We start from the raw sequence: 26,873 nt of genomic DNA on the forward strand, positions 1-26,873 counted from the left end.
TCAAAACCAGCAGGATCATAAGAAGTTCCAGGCAGATGGAATCACAACCAAATGCTTTGTTCTTTAGGCTTTATCTGCCTTTTAAACTGTATCATATCACCTTAAACAGTCATGGCTCCCCCCCCCGAATTCTGGGAACTGTAGTTTGTGAAGGCTGCAGAGAGTTGTTGGGAGTTCCCTATTCCCCTCACAGACCTACCGTTTTCAGAGTTCCCTGGGAAGAGAGATTGACTGCTAAACGACTCTGAGAATTGTAGCTCTGTGAGGGGAATAGAGGGTCTCCTAACAACTTTGGGTATGGGGTAAAGCCATCAGAACCACTTTATTCTACCATTTAGGACTGCTACCTGGTACTGTTGACCAGGACTGTGTTTCCTTATATTCTTTATTTATTTATTATTTGATTTATATCCTGCCCTTCCAGCGGGAGCCCATGGTGGTGAACAAAAGCACCAAAAACACTTTAAAACATCATAAGAACAGACTTTAAAATACATTAAAACAAAACATCTTTAAAAACAATTTTTTAAAAAAAGCTTTCAAGACATCTTAAAAAAAGGTTAAAAACATATTATTATTATTTTTTTTAAAAGGTTTAAAAACGTCTTAAAAAGCAATTCCAACACAGACGCAGACTAGGATAAGGTCTCAACTTAAAAGGCTTGTTGAAAGAAGAAGGTCTTCAATAGGCATCAAAAAGATAACAGAGGTGCCATGCCTGTCTAATATTTAAGGGGAGGGAATTCCACAGGGTAGGTGCCACCACACTAAAGGTCCGTTTCCTGTGTTGTGCAGAACGGGCCTCCTGATAAGATGGTATCTGCAGGAGACCCTCACCTGCAGAGTGCAGTGATCAACTGGGTATATAAGGGATAAGACAATCTTTCAGGTATCCTGGTCCCAAGCTATATAGGGCTTTGTATACCAGGACTAGAGCCTTGAACTTGGCCCGGTAGCAAATGGGTAGCCAGTGCAATTCTTTCAGCAGCGGGTGACATGTTGGCAGTACCCTGCCCCAATGAACAGTCTCGCTGGCGCATTTGCACCAGCTGCAGCTTCCAGACCAACCTCAAGGGCAGCCCCACATAGAGTGCATTACAGTAATCCTGGAGGTTACGAGTGCGTGGACAACTGCTGGGAGGAAGGGCAGGATATTAATCAAATAAATAAATAAAATAAAAAACAGTGGTCAGGCTATCCCAGTCCAGAAATGGCTGCAGCTGTCTTACCAGCCAGAGCTGGTAAAAGTCACTCCTAGCAACTGAGGTCACCTGGGCCTCTAGCAACAAAGATGGGTCCAGGAGCACCCCCAGACTACGGACCTCCTCTTTCAGAAGGGGTACAACCCCATCCAAAGCAGGCAACTGACCAATTATCTGAACTCGGGAACCACCAACCCACAGCGCCTCCATCTTGCTAGGATTCAGACTCAGTTTATTGCCCTCATCCAGCCCACCACTGAGTCCAGGCAGCGGTCCAGGGCTTGCACAGCCTCTCCTGATTCAGAAACCTGTAAAACAGTGCCTCCAATACCTATCTCACCAAATCAGCCCAGAAGAATACCATGGTCAATGGTATCAAAAGCCGCTGAGAGATCAAGTAAGAGTAACAGGATTGCACTCCCCCTGTCCTTCTCCCGATAAAGGTCATCCATCAGGGCGACCAAGGCCAATTCAGTCCCATAACCAGGCCTGAACCCAGACTGGAACAGGTCAAGATAATTTGTTTCATCCAAGAGTACTTGCAATTGCTGCGTCACAACCCTCTCAATCACCTTCCCTAAGAAGGGGGTATTTGCGACTGGTTTGTAATTGTTGCAAACCAGTGGGTCCAGAGTGGGCTTTTTCAGAAGCGGTCGAATCACCAGTCAAATCACCGCCTTTCAGGTGGTTGGAACCACTCCCTCCCTCAATGATGTGTTGACCACACCCTGGATCTACTTGGTCAACCCCCCTCAGCAAGCGTTAATAAGTCAAAAAGGGTAAGGATCAAGAGGACATGTTGCTGGCCACATCATCACAAGCACCTTGTCTACAACATCAGGCCACATCAACTGAAACCATTCCCAAGAAATTGCAGGAGACATTGCACTGGACACCTCATTGGGGACTACAGTAGATGTGGATGGGGCATCAAGACTGCTACAGAGGCGAGCAACTTTACCCTCAAAGTTCCTTGCAAACAATTCACAGTGGGCCTCCAAAGGGTCTAAAACTCCATTTCCTGGAGTTGATGTCAACAGATCCCTGACAATAAAGAAAAGCTCCACTGGATGGCTACTTGAGGATGTGATGGAGACAGAGAAGTGGGCCTTCTTCGCTGCCTTCATCACAGCACAATAGGCATGGTTATGATGTTTTACTCGTACCCGATCAGCCTCACAGCACGTCTTTCTTTCACCACTTGCGCTCTAGCAGTCATCCAGCCTGTTTCATTGCCCTTAACTCACTGGTGTACCAAGGTGCAAACCGGGCTCCACAATGCTGGAGAGGGTGCCTGGGGGCAACTGTGTCAAGAGCCCAACGCGCCTCGCTGTTCCACAGCGTGATAAAGACTTCAACAGGGTCACCTGCTCTATCTACTGGGAACTCCCCCAGGGCATTCAGGAATCCAGTGGATTCCATTAGGCTCTGGGGGTGGACCATCTTAATCTATCCACCACCCCTGCAGGGAAAGATAGGAGCCATAAGTCTAAACTTCACCAGGAAGTGATCTGACCATGACAATGGGGTGACATCCATCCCCCTATCTCCCTTCCTCCATCTGGAGCAAAAACCAAGTTGAGGGTGTGCCCTGCCCTATGCACCAGGCCAGTGACAACTTGAGACAGCCCCATGGTCGTCATGGAGGCCATGAATTCCCGAGCTGGAACACAAGAAGCAGCCTCAGTGTGGACATTGAAATCACCTAGGACTATTGTTCTGGGCTCCTGCAATACCACAGCTGAGATGGCCTCCGCCAGCTCAGTCAGAGAAGCTGCCGGGCAACATGGTGGACGATACACCAACAGCAACCCTAGTTTCCTGTCTCCTTGGCCTGACACCAGGTGCAGGCCCTCACAGCCAGCTCAAAAACAGAGTGGCTTCCTGGTTACAGAAATGGAACTTCTGTAGACCACAGCAACTCCTCCTCCCTATCCCTGCAGCCTGTGCTGGTGTTGCACCGAGTATCCAGGTGGGCAAAGTTGGGTCAGATCAACTCCTCCAAGCTCATCCACCCAGGTCTCGGTAATTGGCACCTTCACCCACAATCAAATCATATATGAGTGTGGTCTTATTGTGTACCGATCTGGCGTTAAACAACACACACAGGCCAGTGGGCATAGCAGATAAGCAACGAGGACCCCATCCATGAGAGGTGTGGCAGCAAGGAACAAGGCTTAGACATGATGCATGTATGTTTACATGCAGGGGTTCATTAAGAAAAACATAATCCAGGAATGGAAGTTACATGAGCAGGGGTGGAAAGTGTGAGGTGGGAATAGACATGGAAGGAGATGAGGTACAATCTGGAAAAAGAGGTTGCAGAAAGTTTGGAGGCAGCGGGCCTGATGTGGCTTTACATGCTGAGGAATGGAGGCGAAGAACTTATGCTGTATTCAAGTTGTTGCTATGCAATGAACTTGAATCAAAGGCTACATCTCTACAGCAATGGCCTCTGATCTGTTTGGTGCTCTTGAATACAACTTGAATGCAGGATGTCCCTGGAGAACATCAAGGGTATTTTCCTTATATGCTAAAAGCGAGGACCAGCCATGCAAACAAACTGCATAAACTGCAAATTGGCTGTGTGAACGGGCAGAGGTGCCAGAATTGGCTAAAGTTCACTGATTATATGGACTGCAGGAATCTGAGGTGGATGGGAACATAAGAAGAGCCAATGGCCCATCTCCTCCAGCATCCTGTTCTCACAGTGGCTGACTATACGCACACAAGGAGAACCGGAGCAAAAGAGCACCCTCCCCACTTGTGATTCCCAGGAATGGGCATTCAGGGGCCTATTGCCTCACACAGTGGAGGTCCAAGTGTGCTAGGCACATGTGGCTTTTTCACTGTAAACTCCCCTGCTATCCATAATTTACTCTCAGATTGGTGCCTCTGCTTTCATATGTTGGGGACAATGCTGAACAGCTCCCCTCCCTCCCCCCCCCGTTGAGATTTCTGCGTGTATTTTAATTCTGCAGCGACCACGAGCCAAGCTAGCATGAAACCGCCTCTGGAGGCTGGCCACAATCCTCCGGGCTTCCCCACACGCTCGCCTCACTCGGAGATGAAGGGAAGCTTTCTCCCCCGCCTTTCTGCGTAGCCCCCCCCCCCGGCATGTGACACCCTGGCTCCAGCCCCGGGAGCCTCTCGGCGGCTTCGCTTCCCCGCCCGTCCCCAGTTCGCTTCCTCTCCCGCCCCCTGCGTGTCACTCGTGCTCTTTGCATATGTGGCCCTCCCCGCAGCCCCATATACCCTCTCCCTCGCGCCAGCCGAGGCCAGAGGAGGAGCAGGAGGCGAGGCAGCGGTGTGCACGCTGCGGCCCAGCCTCCTTTTGCCAGCGCGAGCCGCCCGCCTTCTCTTGCCGCAGCGGCACCACAGCCACCGCCAAGCCCTGCCTGCTTCACTCACAGACACGCTGAGGCGGTCGGCCAAGGAGGACCGCGCTGCTTCTCTTGCCTTGAAGAGGAAAGACAGCCGCTCTCGGCTCGGGCGAAGGAGGCTGAAGGACGCACACAGAGAGGGAGGGTGGCACAGAGGCATCCGCTAAAACTGGGGCGAGGAGAAAAGACCGGCCCCGGCTCCCGCTCTCCTTTCGCTGCTTCCATGCCGTGAGCTGCCCTGGTCTGAGGAGGCAGGACTGGAGGCGACCCCGTGGAAGCGCCGTCTGTAAGTTTGAGCCTCTTCCTTCCGACCTGTTGCAGCGAGCATTGGTTTGCTCAAGGGCAGGCTGTACCCTGTCTTGGTGGGTCGATGGGCCAAAGAGGGAAGGTTGCCATTGAACTCGGTTAGGATCGGTGAGCTTTGCATCTTCTGTCCGGCTTGAGGGGAGCCCTTGCGTGCTGCCCGCCCGATCCTATGCATGCTTCCTCAGAACTAAGTTCCACTGAATTCAGTCGGACGTGCCCAAACGTGAACGGATGGGATTGCGCCTTTAGCCCTGAGACATGACCCTTGTGCGTTTTGAGTCCCAGGGCTAAGACCGGCAACGTATGCTTTTGGGCTTGCACGGAGTTATGTACCCCTCAGAAGTAGCCTCCACAAGGGAGGGCGGGGGTTGGTGGGAAGCGGACCGGATGATTGCGGGTCAGGAGGTGCAAGGGATAGAGCCCCTGTAGTTTTTAATTTTGAAATTAAGCTGTGTGTGGCTAGTGTGTGGTGTGTCATGCGCCTGGGGTTTCATTCTTTGGGGACAACTATAAGCCTACAGAAAGGGAGCTGGGTTGGAGACGGGCACGTTTCTTTCTTTTTCCGTCCCACAGGAAGAGGGAGGCTCAGAGGGTGTGCTGCTTGCTTCCTTCCTCCCGCTTCCCAGGGATGGCTCTGGTTTCCCCCCCTCCCCGCTTCACTTCAAAGCAAAGGGAAGTGAGAGGCAGCCGTTGACAGAGCTTTTGTATTTTGTAGAGGCGCGCTTGGCGCGGTGGTCTTCCATGCGACTGCAGAACGTGCGAGGAAGTTAGCTGTACATGTTTAACATTTCAGGCGTCAAAGTTCAAGAGAATTTTGATGGACGGACCCTCAAAATAAAAACGTGATAATTGAAACGTAAAATAAATCTCGCGCACATACTACCCTATATCACTGGGAAATTTGAAGTGTGTGTTGAAGATTACCATACCGAAATTTCAATAATGAGAGAGAGAGAGACAGAGGAAGGTATACATATTTTATTTAATTTTATGAAATTGGGATTTTATCCATTGTGCTGTGATGGTCTGAAACAAAGGAAACTTCAAAGTAAAGGATATTGGGCAATCCTAGATGTCACTTTTTCAGTTGTAGGTGGTCACTGTAAATGGAAATGGACTGCCTTCAAGTGCGACCCTGTGAATAGGGCTTTCGTGGTAAGTGGTATTCAGAAGTGGTTTACCATTGCTCTCTGAGGCTAAGAGGCAGTGATTGGCCCAAGGTCACCCAGTGAGTTTCATGGCTGTGTTGGGATTCGAACGCTGGTCTCCCAGGTCCTAGTCCAACACTCTAACCCAGTGGTTCTCAAACATTTTTGGTTAACGGCGCACTGTAAAACATATAAAAAATTTTTGGCGCACATCATGTACAAAATTAAAAATATATTAATATATTTTAAACTATGAATAAAAATAACTTAAACCATAGAAAACTATTACTTACCCTATACAAATGGGTTTCTTCTCATTTTTAAAATATACTTTCATAATATTTGAGGCACAATTAGCCACCTCTTAGGGCGCACCAGTGTGCCTGGGCGCACCGTTTGAGAATCAGTGCTCTAACCATTATGCCACACTGGCTTTCTGTGGTCACTGTGAAGAGGTCTTTTTATAAGAAATCTTCACCTGACTAAAATCCTATGAAAAAGATTATCCAAGCAAAAACTTTTAATGCTAGTTCAAGAAAGCAGATTAATCTGTATTATGCTATGTTTATTGGAAACCTGATAAGAAGATACAGTAGTGACAGATATTTGTACATTGAACATCCGTATTACTATGGATCTGTTTCTGGTAAATCCAGATCAGGAGGACCCTGGAAACCAAAATTGGTTAAATAAACAACAGAGTGGAATCTTTCCCTAGCAGTATATATGAGCACATGTAAAAAAGAATGATGCTATTTGCTTAGTAATTGAGTCCATCCCTCATGCAGCTTCTTTGACGTTTGAGAGAGGGCTGTGCATAGGAAGTAAAAGGTGATTTTTTTGCCTTAGGGTGTTTTCTTTTTAATTTGGTAGGGTATTATTGCTGCATATGAAACACAGAAGGTTAGTAAGGGAATACCCTTTATTGGAAAAGCTGCTTAGAAAAAGGTATGTGCAAATGTTGAGTTTTTCCAGATTTCATCCTAAGACCAAAGAATTGGTCTTTGCAACTTGACTGTGCTTATACTATGCTTATGCAGTGTGTGTTCTGCAAGTTGCTCAGGAATAAATCCATGCCCACACTTACACACATATATATCAGCTGAATTATTGAATAGTCACTGAAGATAACATTTCAATAACATGTTCGTTTTGTCTCTACCTGTGCTAAGAAATTATTACTCATAATCAATTCTTTGCTAATTTCCTTATTGGCTTGGCCAAGACTCCCAGTTGCCACAATTTTTCTTTGGAGATGAAGTAGAACCTCCAAGTTCAAAGGCAATATACCTATGAATACCAGATGCTGGGGGACAAACAATAGATGATAGCCATTGCCATCATGACTTACTTGTGAGCTTGCAAAATCAGCTGAATTATTGAGTGGTCACTGATGTTTGTAGGCTGGTGCTGGAAACAGACTGGACTGGTCCAGCAAAGTGTTATGTTCTGAAAAGCTTTAAGAGAATGCTGAGCATGAGCTATCAGTCAGTTGTATAGTTGCTTTGACATGCTTCTTATTGAATTCCTAATAATGCAGCAGTGTTTCAGTTTGAGATGTACTCTTTATGTGCAGTTTACATGTTGTTAATTTTATGGGAGAAATTACCTTAAAGGGTGTTGCCTCATTTTTTTGTTCAGTTTTTTTGCAAGTTATCTTTGCTAAAATATTTGTGGCTTGCATAATTTGCAGCAACAAATGAAAGGAGCAGTGTTTCAACTGTTAGTTTTAAACGCAATACAGCTACACTTATCCTAGTGGATTGTAGGACACCCCAAATGTCCAGATAATCTAACATTCATATAAATGAAATGGAGCCATGTGGGAGATAGCTGGTCAGGCATAAGGTCTGAGGTTTTATAACAGCGTTCTGTTGCATTCTTATGGGATGAAATTGTGCACATTAGAAACCAGATATATTTATTTAGGTATTATTTCATAAATAACAATAATTTGTGATTCAAAGTGTATTTTGATAGTTATTGTAGGAAGTGTATAAGGGATAAACATTTGGAAATTGTGCATTTTTATGAGGACATGGATTGTTACAGATTCAGGATCTCCTATGTGATGCTGAATAGTCACACCTAGGAGAGTAATTTTTTTTATTTCATTTTGCTTTGACAATATTAATAATTTACTACATAGAACTAGACCTGCTGCAGGTGCACTTTAACAAGTATTTGTTTTTAAATATAATTTAAATTCGCATTTCTGCTATTGAAGTGGTGTGCACCACACACTAAGCCAAACCTTGGCTTAGCAAGATCATGCAACTGGGTGGGCTTGGAGACTATGAGCTCACAACCGCTTTGCTCCTCCCTGATCTTGTTTGCTCCTGTGCTGCACTGAACTAAGCCAACACGTTGCCTGTCTCATGGTTGAGCTATCTCATCACTAATCATGAGCTGTAACCAAGGTTTGCTTTTTGCAGAAGCAAAAGGAACCAAGGAGGAGCAAAGCAGCTGTGAACTCCTCTCTGTGAGCCTGCACATTTATGTAGTCTTACTAAACCAAGGTTTGACTTAGTGTGTTGTGCAAACTGGGCCAGTATAGTATGTGTTGAGCTACAGACTTCCTGCCTAGGACTCTATGAAGGTTTGATCCCATCATAAGCAGACTACTATGTCTGCCTAGAGTCTATTTCACACGCATGAAGGATTCTATCTTTGCAGAGGTCAAGGCAAGATTTTTTATAGGGTCAGATCTGGGAAGTTTCTTTCTTAATTGATGTTTGCTTGCTTGATGCTTCAAGTGTCTCAGATGCCCTAGGCTTTATTTCCTCCTGTTTTCTGCTTGTGACATAAATCTAGCCCCAGATGGTTTTCTGCAGTAGGTTGAAATGAGAATGAGTTCCTTCTAGATGTGTGATGCCAATTGAGTGCAGTGATTGGGGACACCCTCCTTCTGGCATTACTATATTCTAAATATGAATTAGACCAATCAGGAAAAACTAAGGTAGTTTCACAGTATGTATCAGGTTCCAGCTGCAAGTTTTCACCTGATGATTCCAACTGATGGAGAGATAACATCTTCTAACTTTCCGGTAGGTAAAGCAGGGCTCCTTGAGGCAACAAGGTAAATGCTCACCCAAGATTAGCTTCTTTGGCTCTTGAATGTCAGATTAATCGTTGCTTGTTTGTCAGATAATGTGCTTAACTATAACAGCTAATAACAATTTTATTCAGTGTGTCTAATCTGATATATATATGATGAGACAATGCAATCTTAAACATGTTAACTCTGAAATAAAATCCATGTAGAATTAATGTGGCTTACTCAGTGGTAAATGTGCTTTGATTGCAGCCTAAGTTGATATTTGGTGATATTATTCTTGATTACTGCTACTGTTCCATGTTTCAGGGTAAACACACTTACTATTCTGCCAGTTCCAGAGCGTCTCCACTTCTCCCTTCTGAAAACAGGGGTACATGACGCTAGTCAAACCTGCCACTTTTTACTGTAAAACCTGGTGGGAGCAGCTTGAGTGCGTTTTATGTTTAAATTCAGGTTCAAAGAGAACTTGCAACTGATTGGCAGATCAACCCATTCCTCTTCCAGGTGTGGTTAATAGAAACGCTTTGCTCTGGTGACAAATGTGTTCACAGCCTTAGTTAATGCAGAAATGGTAAACGTTATACTAGGAATGAAGATTATGTGACTGCTTTGCAAAGTGTAACCCAGAAATATATTTACAGTGCTGTTCAATCTATACAAAGGCCACTAAGCAACCAAAAATCCAGATAATAAAAAGATTACTACATGTTCGACCATCAAGGTATGCCATAGTGCTACCTGTACATTATAGCTGGCCATTGACAGATTTCTCCTCAAATTGAGGCTATGCTTCACAAATCAAAGATACTTTGTTCTGAGAAAATAGTATTAAGATTGGGCTGCAAAGCTTGAAAACCTTCTGGTTTCGGAACAGTTTCCACAAATGCTTACCAGAGGACAGCACCTATGCTAGAAGAGCTGCCAGAGCTAGAATGACAGACAATGCTGTTTCCATGATGCAGTACTAAACAGGGGGCTTTTCAAAGGAGGAGAACCCTTGTCTCTCGTAAGGGGCAGAGCAATCCAGCACAACCCTGATCTGTGATGCAGGAGGTTTGTATGAGGTGGAAGGATCCCTCCACCCAGCACTGCCGGCCTCCATCAGCAGAGGAAACTCGCCAGCAAGGAACACCCCAGCACACCCATTCAAGTGGCGGGCTCATGAGAGCTACTATGGGTAGTATTACCACTGGATTTTGAGCCGGCCTTACTGCCATCATCATGTGATGGGAGTGGGCTCAATCTGGACCTTTTTGCTGCATGTGCCTGAGAAGTGGCACAGTGAAGGGGAATTTTTACCTGCCTTCCCAACTTCTGCCCTGGCCGGCACAAGTAGCAAGACTCTGACTGTGGCAGTGGTTGCAACGCTCCATCAGGCCCCACCACTGCAGGCCAGGGGCTAGGATTGCAGACTAACTACTCTATTATGTGTGGGGGACGGGGGCAGGTTGATAGCCTGTTTCTGTCTGGGCTGTTTCCTCCCCTGTAGTGGCCCCTCACTTTTTCTCCGAGGGAACTAGGGTATTGTGGGTGGCATTCAATGCTGGTCCTACTCAGAGTAGACCCAATGAAGTTAATAAATATGACTAACTTGGGTTCATTAATTTCAGTGAGTTCACTCTGAGTAGGACTTAGTTGAATATAACCCTGTGTTTCTAATCAAACATTATGGACATCTTGTATTGCAAAAGAGGCCTACTCTTCTAGAGCTTGGAGTTCTGTATGTCTAGGGCCTGGCTGCAGCCTTTCAGATGCCATGCCTGACTCATCTCCCAGCAGCAGATTAATGAATAGTTTCTCTTTCTTCTGTGGACACTTTCTGGTTGGGTGACAGGCTTAGTCTTGTGGGAAAGTTTCATGGAGATCATGACAGATTGTATCTTCCTGCTCTCCCAACTTCCTTCACTCCTACCTTTTGAGTGTGGAGACTTACTTGGGCTCTTTTGTGGGGTGGGGTGGTTTCTATGAAACTTGATTCAAAGCTGGTCTGACCTGTACAGCAAGTAGACCTAACCCCACTGGACTCTAAACTCTCTTATGAGTGAAAGAGCTTTCCACTGTGGTCAAGGTGGGTTGAAACTTCCACTCAGCTGCTTTCTGTCCTATCTGTGTTCTCTTGGTGCCACAATGCCTCCTATCTTGTGTGCCTTCCTAATAGGACAAAATGTGCCAACTTGAACCTAGAATTGATAATAAAGATAAGGCTGCAAGACTATTTTGTTAGGGTGCTGGCCTGTAGATTCATGTTGTCACAGCCCTATGTCCCTATCTTGTCCCCACATTTTAGCCTCTTAGCTGAATCTAGATTCCTACTTTATTCTGAGTTAATCCCAAGGGTTTGCTCTGCTGGCGGGGAAGGGTAGTATGAACATATATGCTTTCTTGAAACATACTCCTCTTGAGATTAATACAATAATTTGTGCTCTAAAAATGGGAGGATACTTGCAAAATTGGGGCTCTACTTTTTTTTAGGATATATTTTGCTCTTTCTTAGGATATGTGCTTGTTGTTTTTATGTGGCTTCAAATCGATTATGACTTATGGCGACCCTATGAATCAGTGACCTCCAAGAGCATGAGCTACCCTGTTCAGATCTTGTAAGTTCAAGTCTGTGGCTTCCTTTATGGAATCAATCCATCTCTTGTTTGGCCTTCCTCTTTTTCTACTCCCTTCTGTTTTTCCCAGCATTATGGTCTTTTCTAGTGAATCAGGTCTTCTCATTATGTGTCCAAAGTATGATAATCTCAGTTTTATAATTTTAGCTTCTAGTGACAGTTCTGGTTTAATTTGTTCTAACACCCAATTATTGGTCTTTTTTGCAGTCCATGATATGTGCTACTCATAACATAATGATCCATGTTTGCCTTTCATTTTACATACCTTTTTGTGGAACAGTCTTATCAGGACACCATCTTAATGAGGTTAATTTGTGGATGCTGGTGTTCCAAGCAGTATTTTTACATTCCTTAATGTATTGTGTCTTGTTCCTTTTCCTGCTATGATTCAGAGCAGGAGAATGTTTTAAATATGTGTATCTGCATAATTAGTGGATCAGCTGCTCTATACTGGGGAGGTGCAACAAGAATCAGAATTGCTTCTTTTTTCCCTCTTCCTGACTTACAGTGCCACCATATATTGCCATGAAAGTAGGAGATCTGGTTTGCCAAGATAAACCTGCTGTCTTGAGCAACAATTTTCAGAATGTGCCAGTTAAGGAATGTGTGTTTAAAAAATGCAAACAGGCACAACGTTCTGTGTCGTCAGCTTCTGTTTAACATTACTCAGAATACTGTTGTGCTTCGCATGGGGAGGGAGGAGATAACATAATTGTTGTTGTTGTTAAAATGACTTACACTGTTCTCGTAAGACTTAACTATTTTTTTTAATTTTAGGTGTGGAAGAAAATGTCCGTCAGCATGCATGAGAATCGCAAATCTAGAGCCAGCACTGGCTCCATAAACATATATTTATTCCACAAATCTTCATATGCTGACAGTGTCCTCACTCATTTGAATCTTCTGCGCCAACAGCGTCTTTTTACAGATGTGCTTCTCCATGCTGGGAACAAGTCATTCCCTTGCCATAGAGCTGTCCTAGCAGCTTGCAGTCGCTACTTTGAAGCCATGTTCAGTGGAGGACTCAAAGAGAGCCAATCCAGTGAAGTCAACTTCCATAATTCCATCCACCCAGAGGTTCTAGAACTTCTCCTGGACTATGCTTACTCCTCAAGAGTCATCATCAATGAAGAAAATGCAGAGTCTCTTTTAGAGGCAGGTGACATGTTGGAGTTTCAAGACATCAGAGATGCTTGTGCAGAATTCTTGGAGAAGAACCTTCATCCTACTAACTGCCTTGGTATGCTGCTTCTGTCGGATGCTCATCAATGTACCAAACTTTATGAGCTCTCTTGGAGGATGTGCTTAAGCAACTTCCAGGCTATTAGCAAAAGTGAAGATTTTCTCCAGCTCCCAAAAGACATGGTTGTACAGCTCTTGTCTAGTGAAGAATTAGAGACTGAAGATGAGAGGCTGGTGTATGAGTCCACCATGAACTGGATTAACTATGATCTGAATAAACGCCATTGCTGTCTACCAGAACTGTTGCAAACTGTGAGACTGGCTCTTTTGCCAGCCATCTATCTAATGGAGAACGTTGCTACTGAGGAGCTTATCACCAAGCAGAGAAAGAGCAAAGAGATAGTTGAAGAAGCAATAAGGTGCAAATTGAAGATTTTGCAGAATGATGGTGTAGTCACCAGTTTGTGTGCGAGGCCTCGAAAAACTGGTCATGCTCTATTTCTTTTGGGAGGACAAACCTTTATGTGTGACAAGTTGTACCTGGTTGACCAAAAAGCAAAGGAGATCATCCCAAAAGCTGACATCCCAAGCCCGAGAAAAGAGTTTAGCGCATGTGCTATCGGCTGTAAAGTCTATATTACTGGTGGCCGGGGATCTGAAAATGGAGTCTCTAAAGATGTTTGGGTGTACGATACACTTCATGAAGAGTGGTCCAAGGCTGCTCCCATGCTAGTAGCTCGGTTTGGCCATGGTTCTGCTGAACTCAAACATTGTCTTTATGTTGTAGGAGGGCATACAGCAGCCACTGGTTGCCTTCCAGCTTCTCCTTCAGTATCCTTAAAGCAAGTAGAACAGTATGATCCTGTGACCAACAAATGGACGATGGTTGCTCCACTTCGAGAAGGAGTAAGCAATGCAGCTGTAGTCAGTGCAAAGCTAAAGCTGTTTGCTTTTGGTGGTACTAGTGTCAGCCATGATAAGCTACCCAAAGTTCAGTGTTATGACCTTTGTGAAAACAGATGGACAGTACCAGCCACCTGCCCCCAGCCCTGGCGATACACAGCTGCAGCTGTTCTGGGCAACCAGATTTTTATTATGGGTGGAGATACTGAATTCTCTGCATGCTCAGCTTATAAATTCAACAGTGAAACTTACCAGTGGACTAAAGTGGGAGACGTTACAGCTAAGAGAATGAGCTGCCATGCAGTAGCATCAGGAAACAAGTTGTATGTTGTTGGGGGATATTTTGGCATCCAGAGATGCAAAACACTAGATTGCTATGATCCTACTCTAGATGTATGGAACAGCATAACCACAGTGCCCTACTCCTTAATTCCCACTGCATTTGTGAGCACGTGGAAGCATCTCCCTTCTTAACAGCATGTGTGCCTATACAGGTAAGAAACCACATCTGCAAATTACAGTGGCTTTTTTACATTCATATAGCTATATCATCTATAAGCTCAAGAGATTAAATGTTCACTACAATGCTTTTTCTTAGCAGAATAGGAAACAAAAAAGCCTGGCATGATTCAGCCAATGCCGTATCATGTTGACAGAATCAGGAATAGAACCCCACTTTCTTAATTAAACCTCATGACTTGCAATATAGGATTAGTTTGTACAAGATGTTTTGTTCAGTGCTGTGAGCAATCCTAATGGTCCCCAGTTATACATTTGTGTGGGCAATATAATTATGAACTGGTCAGTCACAGATAACAACTGTTAGTAATTCATGGTATGGGAATTGCTTTTAGATGTATTCATGGTTGCTTGCTTTACACATGTTTATGCAAGTATGTGCTTGAGGGTAGTTGGGGACTGCTTGCATATAGATTACAAAATATTCAAACTTTTTTTTTCTAATACTGGATAGCATTGTCAGAACTATATGAGATTAACATAAAATGGTCCACTAGACTCCTATTATTTCTAAGATTGTTTTGTTAACTGTGCTACTTGGAAATAAGTTAAATAGAAATCAGTAGGGCTAATTACAAGAAAATGTATTTCCATTTATGGTGCAACCAGGATAGTTAGTAACTTGAAAGTACAAATGGGCAGATATCGTTTGCATGGACTATCTTTTTTGAAAAGGCCTTTGGGATATAACGTTAGAGAAAAATGTTGTGCACCCATATAGCTGAATTTGGTGGGATCAGGGTTATTTATAACATTTAAATAGAAAGCATCTCCTCTGGAGGAGAGGGAAAAGAATTAGCTCGTGTGTCTGATGCAGAATCATGCTGACCTTACATTCATACAAATAGCTCATGTAATAATTTGCTCTGCAACTCAAAAGAGTGTTCCAAAGCCCATAAATTGTTTTATAGTTAAGTGCAGCAGCCCAGGTTTGTACCTGATGATGTGGGCAGAAGCATTGCTGGTGACTTCAGTGGAATGGCATCTGCTTACAAGCAACTCTGAATCTGAATCAGCTCATGCAGGTGCTCATACAGTTTTCCTGCTGTTGGTGCAAACATTTTTTTCTCTTATGATTTTTCCTCCCATTTTGGAATGCCAATAAAACCTTCCTTGCTATTTATACTTTTCTTAACAGTTGGCCAGTGAATGTGTAAATTTAATTCAAAGTGTTAACCACTTTTTTGCTGTTTCAAAACTGTAAAGTTTATTTCAAAGTTAATTTGAAATCCTAAATCTACTTAACTTGAACTCAGGACCAAGTTTGTTTTCATGTTTTCTGGAACAGTGGTACCTAAACTGTTTTTTCCCATGGACCACTTGAAAATTGCTGAGGGTCTTGGCAGACCACTTAATTATTTTTCTGCTTGTTGTAGGAATTGTAATGTGCTGTGCTAGATGCTGTATGATTTTAATTGTATTTTTATTGCTTTTATTTTTTATATATTGTATTTTGTTTGGGAATATGTGCCCTAGAATGTGCATAGCCCGATCCAATTCATAGCTTTTAAAAAGCAGACTACATATTAACTAGTAGTGGGACTACTCCAGTGTAAGTAGCCCCGAGAACTGCAATTCATGTTACAAGATGCTTGAACTGTAATTTCTTCTGGCATTTGGAAACTGCATAATAGATCTGTAAAGCCAACCCATAAAGACTCCTTGGTATTCTCTTCTTGCAAAGGTTAAAATGGCAAGATTAGAAGGACATAGCTGAGTAACTCTTGCAATAAAAGTAGGACAACCTATTATATAACAAAGAAGGATAGCCATTGGGGATAGCTATAAACCATAATTGCAAATCAGGCCATTGAAGTGCAAGGAAATCAGCCAATATGGTTGCAGGATCATAACCTTAATTCCAAAGAATTCAGGATAGCATATGAAGTTTTCCTATTCTTATCCTCTACAACCTTGTGAATTAATCATCGTCTCCCTGCCCCCTGGTCACAATGCTCCTACTGCTCTGCTCTTGTATCTCTGTAACTTTTAAAAGTCTAGCAGGGATGGGGAACCTTTTACAGCCTGAGGGCAGTATTTCCTCCTGGGCAACCTTCCAGGACTAAAGTCAAAAGTGGATGGAGCTAGCTGCAAAGGTAGGAGGAGCAGTAGATGTTTGTATGCCACCTTGAGCCTCTTGGAGGAAAGGTGGGATATAAATGCAATAAATAAATACCTTTGTACAGTAGGTTACATTTCAGCCATATAAAAAACCATATTCCCTATGCACATACACATTTCTCCAATCTCCATCCAGGCAAATGAGACATTCTCTGATATCACTTGAATGTGAAAATAACTTACATGCCAAAGGCTAATTGCAAATGTCCCATCACTAAAACAATTAAGCAAAAATGATAATCATCTGCCTTCTTAGAGCCCAGTAATGAGAGAGCTGGCCGCAATTCTTCAAATCACACTATTTGTAGTCTGTTGTTTTAGTTGTTATTGACGCAATCATCTTGCTAGAATCAAATTTTTCCACTTAGAATTGTGCCCAGAGGAATGCTGGTGCGGTCCTTTCTCTGAATTGTTCCAAAAATAACAATTATAATATGAATGTATAATATGTGCCCATTCAGAGGGTTGCCTTTTCACGTTAGTAAGGGCAGAGAGCAAATTTGCTTGCTGTGCTGCCTATCTCCGCCCCCACCTTCCAAGCTATTCCTTAGCTTCTGTAATACATTAAGATAACTGTAGAGTGTAATGTCTAGGGCTGTATATACATCCAGCAAGTATATCTCTTTTCTTTTTTATCTTTTTTTACTGTCTCCTGCTGCTCTGTCAGTGGGAGGGAGGGACAGAAAGGAAATTACTTCTAATTGAGCTCTGTTTTCATGGTGTTGTGTGGCCCCAGCCTGACAGCAGTTAGGAAGATCTTGAGTCTGCTTTGTCTCTTCTCTCAGACTTGCAGACTCTTGAGTAGCCCCCACACACAGGAAAAAAATCCATGTGTAAACTATACATGAAGACTGGCTTTTCAATGGTTGGAGCAGAACTTGGGAGGGGAAAAAGTAACACACCACTCATAGGAATTTGTAGACAACTCTAATCAACAAGAAATTTTTCATAAATAAGAAAGGGACTCTGTCTTTAATCTGCAAGAGATGTTGAGCTAGGGCTGCAGTGTTATCTTGAATGTACCCTTCCATACTGAGGTTCTTTCACAGTGCTTTTACTGTAATTTAAGGTTGAATTCAGCTTTCAGTAACACCCATGTACATTCAAATCAGTTGCACCAAGTTATCTGGAGCAGTTTTGCAATTACCCCAGCGGAAATCCCATCAAACTTTGCCTGGTACATTCTGGCAGAGCTATTAATTGCTGCTTTAAAAGCCTGCGTGGTGCCTGGTTTGAAAACTGGCTCTGAGCATAATAATGAAGTGAGAAGGTGGGGTATGCTGCTGCATCCAAAGCCAATTTTTTGCACTGAATAAACAACATACAGCAAAAAAGGCTTCAATGGAGAGGCACTGAAGCATACTATATTGTCACATGACAAAGCACAATGAAGCAGAGTTCTGACATAATGAATAGCAGAAACCTTTTAAATAAGGGGATTAATATGTCTGCCATTCATATGCTGAATCAGTTTTATTCAGGATTCTCCATGGTTAACAGAGGGCATCGGTTGGAGATTTTCTTCTCCAACAGGTTGCCTCCCCCCCCTTTGCTAGTTTGATTTGGCTCCTGGCCAAAATGGCTATCTTGCTGCTGCTTGCAGCTTTGCATTAGATGAATTTTTATTCGGTCTCTGGCATATTATCTGTTCATATAACTCATGGGAATGTGTGATACTGAACTGATCCGTCATGCTAAATGACTGTCCCCCCCCCCCCAGTTATTTATATTAAGCAGAAACTTTTGCTGCGAATACTCTCAGAATAAAGCTTAACAATGCAATCCTTTGCATCTTTACCCAGAAGTAAACTCCGTTAAGTTGAATAGGACTTACTCCAAGGTAAATTTGTATAGAATTGCAGCCAATTGGAGTTGTAGAGTCTGGCTTTAAACAAGTTTAATATTTTGTCGTTGTAGTCAATGAGCTGTCAGCTGCTAGCTATTGCACAGGTGCCAGCATGTTTGATAAGCTAGACCTGAAGTTTATTTTTTTTTTTAAAAAAAAGTCTTATGGCAGGGATTCCCAAACTGTGGTCCCTGAACCACCAGTGGGTCCACATTCTTCATTCAGGTGGTCCATGGTGCACCCGCATTAAATATTCATATTGATTTCTAATTATGTTTTTATGGCTTCTGTTTTATTCTATGGAATACAAATTGTAATACAATAAAATACAACAGAGGAAATACAAGACCCAATAAAAATACAATTTAAAACCATACGGCATCTACCATAGCGCATTACAATTGCTACAACAGGCCAGAAAAATTATTTAAGTGGTCCACCAAGACCCTCAGCAATCTGCAAGTGGTCTGTGGGGCAAACTGTCTTCTGGTATGTTATTTTTATCAAAATCCTTTAAACCTTGTTCTTTCTCTCCTTTTTTTAGCTTATTCCATTATTTGGTGAAGAAACGTTGGAACTTCTACCTTGGAGAAGCAGCTTTAATGAAGAAAAACTGTTTGGTTTTATTTTGTGTTTGAAGAAAATGTTCTGCACCTTCCAAATTCTTAAAAGCTGGAAATGAAGGAATGGGAGGGGGAATATTGTCTTCAGTATATCAGCCCATGGTTTAACTATGAATGAATGAACCTATGATCCTTGTGTTAGTAATTGTGGATTAATGTCAAGTGTAATCAGCCCTTCAAAGCAGGGGGATGGGGGAGGCCTGAACTCTTCAGAGCTGCACAACACAGCACAAACCCTCAATTTTCATGGACTTTGCTGTTTGTGTGCAAAATTTGAAATGGTTGTCACCTCCCTTTTGTGACAACTTGAAGTGTCAGCAGCAGCTGCAGAGGAAACAGGCCAGGTCTGAAGCAGCAAGATGTCTTTGTGAATGAAGATGCAGCTGAATCCCCCACCAGAGGGAAGAACTTGTTTTCCTAGGCAGTGTCTAGAGCATCAGTTTAAATTTTTAAATGGCTGAGCTGCATTGTTGTAGCTGCAGTGAGTAATCTACTACTTGCTAAGGAGTGGCACACCTATTAAAAAGAAAAGAAAAAAGTTTTGCAGCATTTGTGGGTGAAGGGAAATAACTCATTTTTCCACTACCCCCACATATTTTATTTCCTCTTGTATTTATTCATTACAACTGTCCTACTCTTAAATTGTGACTTGTTGTAGATATAGCTATTTATTGTTCAGTGCTTGCATGCGGAAACAATGCCTAGAGTGGTTTTCAAGTTATAAGGGCTTATGTGAATCGTATGTGTTGCACATTCTGTGGTCTCTGACTTGCTTGGCTGCACAAAAAAATGCTGAGTGATACTTGAGGTAAGGCGAATGAGGTAGGGGTCAGAAATTGAAGGATTACAAGATAGCATCTTAAATTACACATACACTGAAGGAAGAAGCCAAGGAGGTTACTTTCTCAGGCCACTGACTCCCTACGTTACATGCAGTGTGGCTTGCCAGCCAGTGGTATCCCTGTTACACTTTTCCTCGCCATACCTTTTTGAATGAACTCATCTGGAAGCAGACACAATCACTTAACAGCTTTCTTCTTGTGCAGCCCCATCGCTACTGGAAAAGAGGGGGAGCCCATGCAGAATTTCTTTGCACAGAGCCCTGTTTATGGCATTATCTAGCATTTATTTTGTTTATTTATTTATTTATATTTAGCTGATGGGATGTTTACCATTGACCCACTTCATCCAACCAAGGGAAGTATTTCTGATTCAAATTTGGAACAAAATACATAAGAGGGGAGAGGGATTTTTTGTTTATTTGTTTAGCCTTTAAAAAAAAATAACACTGACTTTGTCCACCCCCTTTTGAATTGAAATTGTAATCACACATGCACACACACATACTCAGCCACTCCATCATCAATATCTTACAAGGTTAGGCCTATTATTAGGAATGACAAATGAGAAAAAGTTACTAAGTCCTTAAATATTTGTATTAGTTCCTCAGTCAGTTAGTAAGTTATGCTTTCAAATGCATTGTACCTAGAAGTGTCACATAGTATCATGATCAAAATTCTCCCCCTCTAATTAATTTTCTTAATGTATTCTTACTTTCAAGTCTGATCATTCCATTCTTGTTTTTTACAGTGTGTTCCTTTGCCAGACTTTTAGTTGTGCTATTCATGAGAATTGATGCAGCCCAAACAGCATAAAGCTGCCAGTCCTCATTGTGATTGCTTGTCTTGTCTTAATGGTGTATAAGCAAATTACTTTAAAATGCATGCATGCATGCCTAAAAGGAATGAAGATGATTATGATGATGCTTGCTTACATGATGATAATAATGATGATGTAGCTCATCTCTTGCCCTCTTACCATATGGAACAATACTTACAGTATTCTTAGAGTGCATTCCTATGTGTTTACACAGAAGTAAACTCCACTGTGTTCAGTGGGTCTTTCTTTATAGTAAGTACATTTAGGATGGCAGCATCAGTCTTAAGAATTTTCTCATGCTGCCATGGGCTAATTTTTCTGACTCTCAATATGTGCATTTCTTAGGTATTATCTTTAATGAGAAATGGATGTGTGTGCAATTTTGCAAATAGTGAATTGTGGTTCTTAATATGGCTAGCAGAAAGGTTTTTAAGAAACTCTGTAAACTACACGATCCTTACATTTTGATTTGCAGACCACTGCTTTGCATTCTTTTGACAAGATCTCTTATTTTCTGATACTACAATTACAGCTATAACAAGGAAGGCTGTTTTACAGGATTCCAGAATAAAACTGCTTCTGAACTCTGATTCAAATGTACTGAGTGCCTGGGGTGAAGGAAAAGAGAAGGTGTTGCTAGGTTTGTGCAGGTTAACATCTTAGATGTTAACATCATTTTAGTCAAGATGCAAATATTAAGGGCCAGCACACTTGGGACAGCTGCACTGAACTGCAAAAGTTGTGATTTACTACCGGCCACTCTTTGCTGTGGAAAAGGCTGTTGTCATTTACTGATAATTAGTTTAAAGATCACTGCTGAAATTTGCTGTGAAAAAGATTCTACACAGCAGCAACATAAAATGCCAATGGGAAGACCTTTTTAAGAAATAATTATGAAATAAACCCTTTTCCAAATAATGCACAGCTGATGGTTTCAAACTTGGAAAAAGCTGTAAAACATTACTTTTACAAAAAGTCCACCCAAATTAAATGTTTATATAAAGTCTACCACTGCAAATCCTTTGTGCCGGAGTTCCTCTCGCATTAAATTTGGAAGTCTCTCTGTCCTTATATGCATATAAAGTAACCCATAAAGCATGGCTGAACTGTAAGAGTTTTGGTATTCACTTACCACAGGCCCAAGGTGTTTTGAGTAAATGACCAAAAATCCCTTGTTTTCTTTGTTGAGAGAAGTGACAGAATTCTGTCTGCAGCAGCTCTCTATATAGCTGTTTAGCTTATGACACAAATCTGATTTGTAATAACATCCAATTTCCTAAAGCACCCAAAGATTCTACAGTTGTATTTCAAAGCAGTGGTTTGCTTTCAAGTCCTTGGATTTAATTCTTGGGTATAGGCTGAGGAAAACTGAAAATCAGGGTGGGCCTCTAGCCCTGCAGGCAAATAGTTTGGGCTCCCATTCTTTGCATAGACGTGGGAATCCTGGCTCACTATGTGGGGATTCCAGTCCGAAAAACAGCCCACACTTCTGAGACAAATACAGTTCACACAAGAGTACACACAAAACCCATGGCATAAGACGAGAAAAGTTCTTATTTTGTGGGCTGGTTGCTGTGGAAACGTGGAACAAAGGACAGCCTACCACTTCTGGTATAATTGTGTAGGCCCTTTTCTCTAGGCCTGACACCTGTCTGGATAAGAGTGATTAGAGCTGAATAGTGTCCCTTGTCTTATAATTGAAGATGTGGTTCACGTACCAAAAATAAGGGAGGAAAGTTGTATAAGAAGTAAAATGTCTATGTTGTGTCTCTTTGCTACTACATTTTGAGATTTTGTAAAACTGCATTTTTTTCACAATGTGAAACTGAAGGTCAATAAATTATTAGAGAGTTTCTCTTTAATGAACAAGTTCTGAGGTTTAATTTCTCCTTGCAGAAATGTTTGGATCCATTTAAACCTTGTGTCTTAATAAAAAGGGCATCTCCAAGAAGGAGTTCACTGATTTGCTTTAAATGTCTGCTTCAGTTACACTTGGAATGCTCCCCTTTGTTATGTCCTGTCACTCTTGCTATGAACTAGCACTGAAAGTTCAACAGCTAAAATGACAGAAGCTTTAAGACAGCTCTGTGGACAGGAAATGCAAGAGTTTGTAAAATCCCCCTGCCCCATAGCTCTTGAAGCATGGCTTAGTGACTGACATTACTTCAGAAGGAAATTATACATCAAATCCTGCAGTGTTATTCCTGAGGGGAAGAAGAGAAAAGGTCTTGCGGGTTTCTATAAAATGCATGCCTTTTCATTTTTAATGTGTTGTAAATAATGTTGAGTTTCCTGTTTCCTTAGTACACATCCAGTTAGGGATGAACCCATTTTCCCCATTCTGTTCATTTGAGTTCATTCTACTGTGCAATTCACAATACTAGTTTAATCTTAGGAGAGTTCATGGAAGGCCCTTAACATGTGGTTCAGAGTTGCGTGGGCAAGCCCTGTCTCCTGCATCTGTACACTAGCACCATGCTCCCCTATTGCCTGAGCATTCATGCTCACTCAGGAGGAATTCTTGCATACCAAGGTACATGTGTAGGAAGGACTATATACGAGGAGAACTTCTAACAGCTTGGATGAGGAATGTGGCAGTGGGCAGGGCTTCTCCACATAGCCCTTGTGACCACACCTTTCAAGGTGGGTGGGTGGGGTCATGTGAACCCCACTTAGGAAAATGCCTAAAATAAAGTATCAAATTGGAGCATTAGCAGTTGGCTGCAGTTTTCAGTTCATTTGCATGCCCTTCCTGTGTGACTGCTAATCACATGCTTCCTGATAAAAACATTGCAAAAAAGGAATTGTAAGGTGATAGTATATATGGCTGTAAGAAGATTTTACATGGTTGTATCAAGATTCTGTGTAGTGTTTTATTAACTTGGACATGGACTCTTGTTGCTACAATTGTTGCATCGCAACATAAAGATAGCTTTATTTTACATTGTTTTACCCATTCACAGAGGTGCACAGGTAAAACTGCACAAAAAAATCCTAATGCAATCATGGACAATCTGCTCAGAAAATAGGTAACAATTTTTTTCCAACATGTTAATCTTCATGTAATCATATGGAGATGGATTTTTTAAGCAATATTCATTGGTATGGGAGGTAAGGCAAAGAAATAGAAAATGTAAATAGTATGCACAGCATTCTGTTAAAAACACAGAAATAATAAACACAATGGTGAATTATTAAAGCATTGGTTCCACTGCAGAAATAAGAGACCATGAGATTCAAAACAGTGAAATCTAGGGAGAAATTTGGATGAGTAGAACTTCAGAAGAATGTCTAGTCTTCCAGTTAACAAACTCTGAGATCTAATTAAAGATAAGCATGTTTAAGGCCCAAGAACTTACATTTCTATCCAACTGAAATTTTAATTAAAAATTACTTAATTTTGGCTAAATCACATACAACATTTCAAATCTTTCAATGAAACCAGACCATATTCCTAAGGTAAAATAATTATTCCACCAAAGTTAACAAGTTTACCATTCTCACTAGTAGAGACTGGATTTAAGTCCAGAGCTGGGTACACATAAAATTCACTACAGCACTAAAAACAATCCTTTTTCTTGTATAAGAAGACTGAGGGAGATCTAGGATATTTTTATAAAAGACAGAAGATCAAATCTCAAGTGACCTTATTTTGAGGGACACGCCTTTATTTAAAACAACCCAACAACAATAGGACTCTTGTTCTCAGGATTCATAAATGTGATCAAATCAGAAGCTGAAGAACGCAGACTAACTAAAATAAACAACAGAGTATCATAACAGTACAGGATACTTCTATTTTAACCTTTCTTAGATGCAACTTTTCCTTCACATATTTTCACATATTAAAGACAGATTTTTCATTGTTCTCAGATGGATGTCCAGGATTTGAACATTTCACTGTGAATGGTTTTAATGTTTCTTGCAAATTAACTGATTGAAGCAATGGTGACAAAACTAAGATATGTTGGAAGCACGTTAATAATGCAGAAGGGGAGTCTGTACAAAGGGGACCTGGCCAGATGCCTTGCACACCAGCTGAGACCAAAGCCATTCACAGAGATTACATATGCACAATTATTTTTTAAAAAATTAAACTGACTATACATTCCAATGAAACATGTTTTATGTGCTTCTTATCTCAAAGATGAAAATACACAGCTTCAGTTTCATTCTAGGAGTAAGCAGCACTGCTTCCTAACTACCAAAGACAACAACCAGTAGGATCCCTAGCTCAGCCAAAGGGGTGATGGCAGAAAGAAGCCAGCACTTCAACCTAGATGCCTTGAGTTCATGGCACCTCTAGAAGTGCTGCGGTGATAAAGTGGTGGTACTATCATTATGATTATTATTGCCCACCCTTCACCAGTAGTCCCAGGGTGGGTTACAGAAATTTAAATTACAGTATTGAAACAGTTCAAACACATTTCAGTCACAAGACTAGGGTGGGTCCTGAAAACATACAAAGTGCCAAAGGCCAAAGTAAAGAGGTGCATGTTTAGCATTCACCAAATGTTGAACAAAGAAGGTGCCAGGTGCACGTCTGTAGGTAGGGAATTCTGTGACTCTGGCTACCACAGAGAAAGCTTGCTCCTGGGCCACTATCCCCCACATTTCTGAGGGTGGCAGCACTACCAAGAAGGCCCCCTCTGCTGATAGTAACACCCAAGAGGGTCTGTAGGGAAGGAGGCGGTCTCTAAGATATTTGGGGTCTGAGTCGTTTAGGGCTTTAAATGCTAGCATAAGCACCTTGAATAGGGCTCGGAAACAAATTAACAACCAATGCAACTGTTTTAGAACAGGTTATATGAGTACTAAAAGGAACCTCAGCCAGTAATCTGGCTGCTACATTTTGGACCAGTTGAAGTTTCCAAGTCATCTTCAGGGGTAGCCCCACACAGAGCACATTGCAATAATCCAATCTGGAAGTTACCAGAGAATGGAGTACTGTTGCCAAGTCATCTCTGTCCAAAAGGCCATAGCTCGCAAACCAGCTGGAGCTGGAAATAGTCACTCCTAGCCACCGAGGCCACCTGAGCCTTCAGTGACAATGTTGGATCCAGGAGCACAGCCAAGCTATGAACCTGCTCCTTCCGGGGAGTGTAACCCCATCCAGAACAGTCCATCTTCCAATCTCTTGAACTTGAAAACTTAGAACACATAACACCTCTGTCTTTTCAGGATTCAGTTTCAATTTGTTGGTCCACACCCAGCCCATCACTACCATGCAGAGGTTCTCCAGCACCACATCCAAGACTACATCCCCATTCTGTCTCTCTGGCCCAACATTGTGTCCCTGGAACCCAGACACACTGTAAATTAGTCTCCTGGCAAGGGAGATGGAATTTTTATGGATGATAGTGACCTGCCTGCCCCTTTGGCCTAGACTGGCGCTGCACTGAGTATTCAGGCAGATGCAGCTAGGCTATCACAGGGCCACTGAGCTCATCTGCCCAGGTCTTGTTTATGTATGTCAAGTTGGCGCCCTCATCCATGATCAAATCAGGGATAATAGATGTTTTCTGCTGGACAGACCTGGCTTTCAGCAGCAACACCACCAGACCAGTGCATTTGACCGGCACCCCTAGATTCTGAGACCCAGTGGGTGAAGCAGAGGGGGCAAGGGCTTTGATGTAACTAGCCCTTCTTCTCCCCCCTGTAAATTTTGCCCACTTCCATACCTACCCCTACCTACCATCACAGAGATGGCAGTCTCATTCCCCTCCTCCTCCAGTCCCTGCCCCTGTTGCATCCTCTTCAAGAAGGTTATGATAAAGTATCAATCAATCATTAATGAGAAGGGTAGAAGACCACAAAGAGAAACTAATCCAGGAAAGCAAACCACTCCTGCACCTGTTCTGTCAGAAGGTCCATCACTGATCATATAATCCATTAAATAATTGTGCAAGAATCTCCAGCCTTTGAAGCAGATTTTCTCACGTGCTTTTACATCAAATATTCTAGGGCCATAACCACATGAGATCTCCACATTCTTCCAGTTTGATATTGATGCTAAATTAAATTGTAGAAAACAGTACCCAGAAGATGTACAACGTGGTACAGGGTTTGGCATACCATTGAGCAAACACCCCTCTTAATGTAGACCAGCCTGGTGCCCTCCAACTGCTTTTTGGGTGCAGCTCCCATTATCCGTGGCCATTGCCCATGCTGGCTTGGGCCGGTGGGAGTTTCAGTTCAAGACATCTGTACAGCACCAAGTTGGGGAAAGCTGATGTAGACTGCCTCATCCTGGTTTATCTTATGGTCTCATGCAACTGCGGTGCAGAAAAGGTACAGGACTGGTTCAG

General features: G+C 42.4%; 1 protein-coding gene across 4 annotated transcripts; it reads left to right on the top strand.

Moving 5' to 3' along the window:
• The first annotated feature begins 4,386 nt into the window (after positions 1 to 4,386).
• ENC1 (ectodermal-neural cortex 1) lies at positions 4,387 to 22,427 on the top strand. 4 transcript variants are annotated; one of them, XM_061620977.1, is made up of 4 exons: positions 4,387 to 4,871; positions 6,913 to 6,987; positions 12,490 to 14,291; positions 18,828 to 22,427. In XM_061620977.1, the coding sequence occupies exon 3, from the start codon at positions 12,502 to 12,504 to the stop codon at positions 14,269 to 14,271; it is 1,770 nt and encodes a 589-aa protein (XP_061476961.1). In that variant the 5' UTR covers positions 4,387 to 4,871; positions 6,913 to 6,987; positions 12,490 to 12,501; the 3' UTR covers positions 14,272 to 14,291; positions 18,828 to 22,427. The 4 variants fall into 4 exon arrangements, with proteins under 4 accessions (XP_061476961.1, XP_061476958.1, XP_061476950.1 ...); XM_061620974.1 differs by lacking the exon at positions 6,913 to 6,987 and adding an exon at positions 11,592 to 11,694; XM_061620966.1 differs by lacking the exon at positions 6,913 to 6,987.
• Positions 22,428 to 26,873: the final 4,446 nt, after the last annotated feature.

Source organism: Rhineura floridana, chromosome 1 (assembly GCF_030035675.1).
Source record: "Rhineura floridana isolate rRhiFlo1 chromosome 1, rRhiFlo1.hap2, whole genome shotgun sequence".
In the NCBI taxonomy this organism is placed as follows: domain Eukaryota; kingdom Metazoa; phylum Chordata; class Lepidosauria; order Squamata; family Rhineuridae; genus Rhineura; species Rhineura floridana.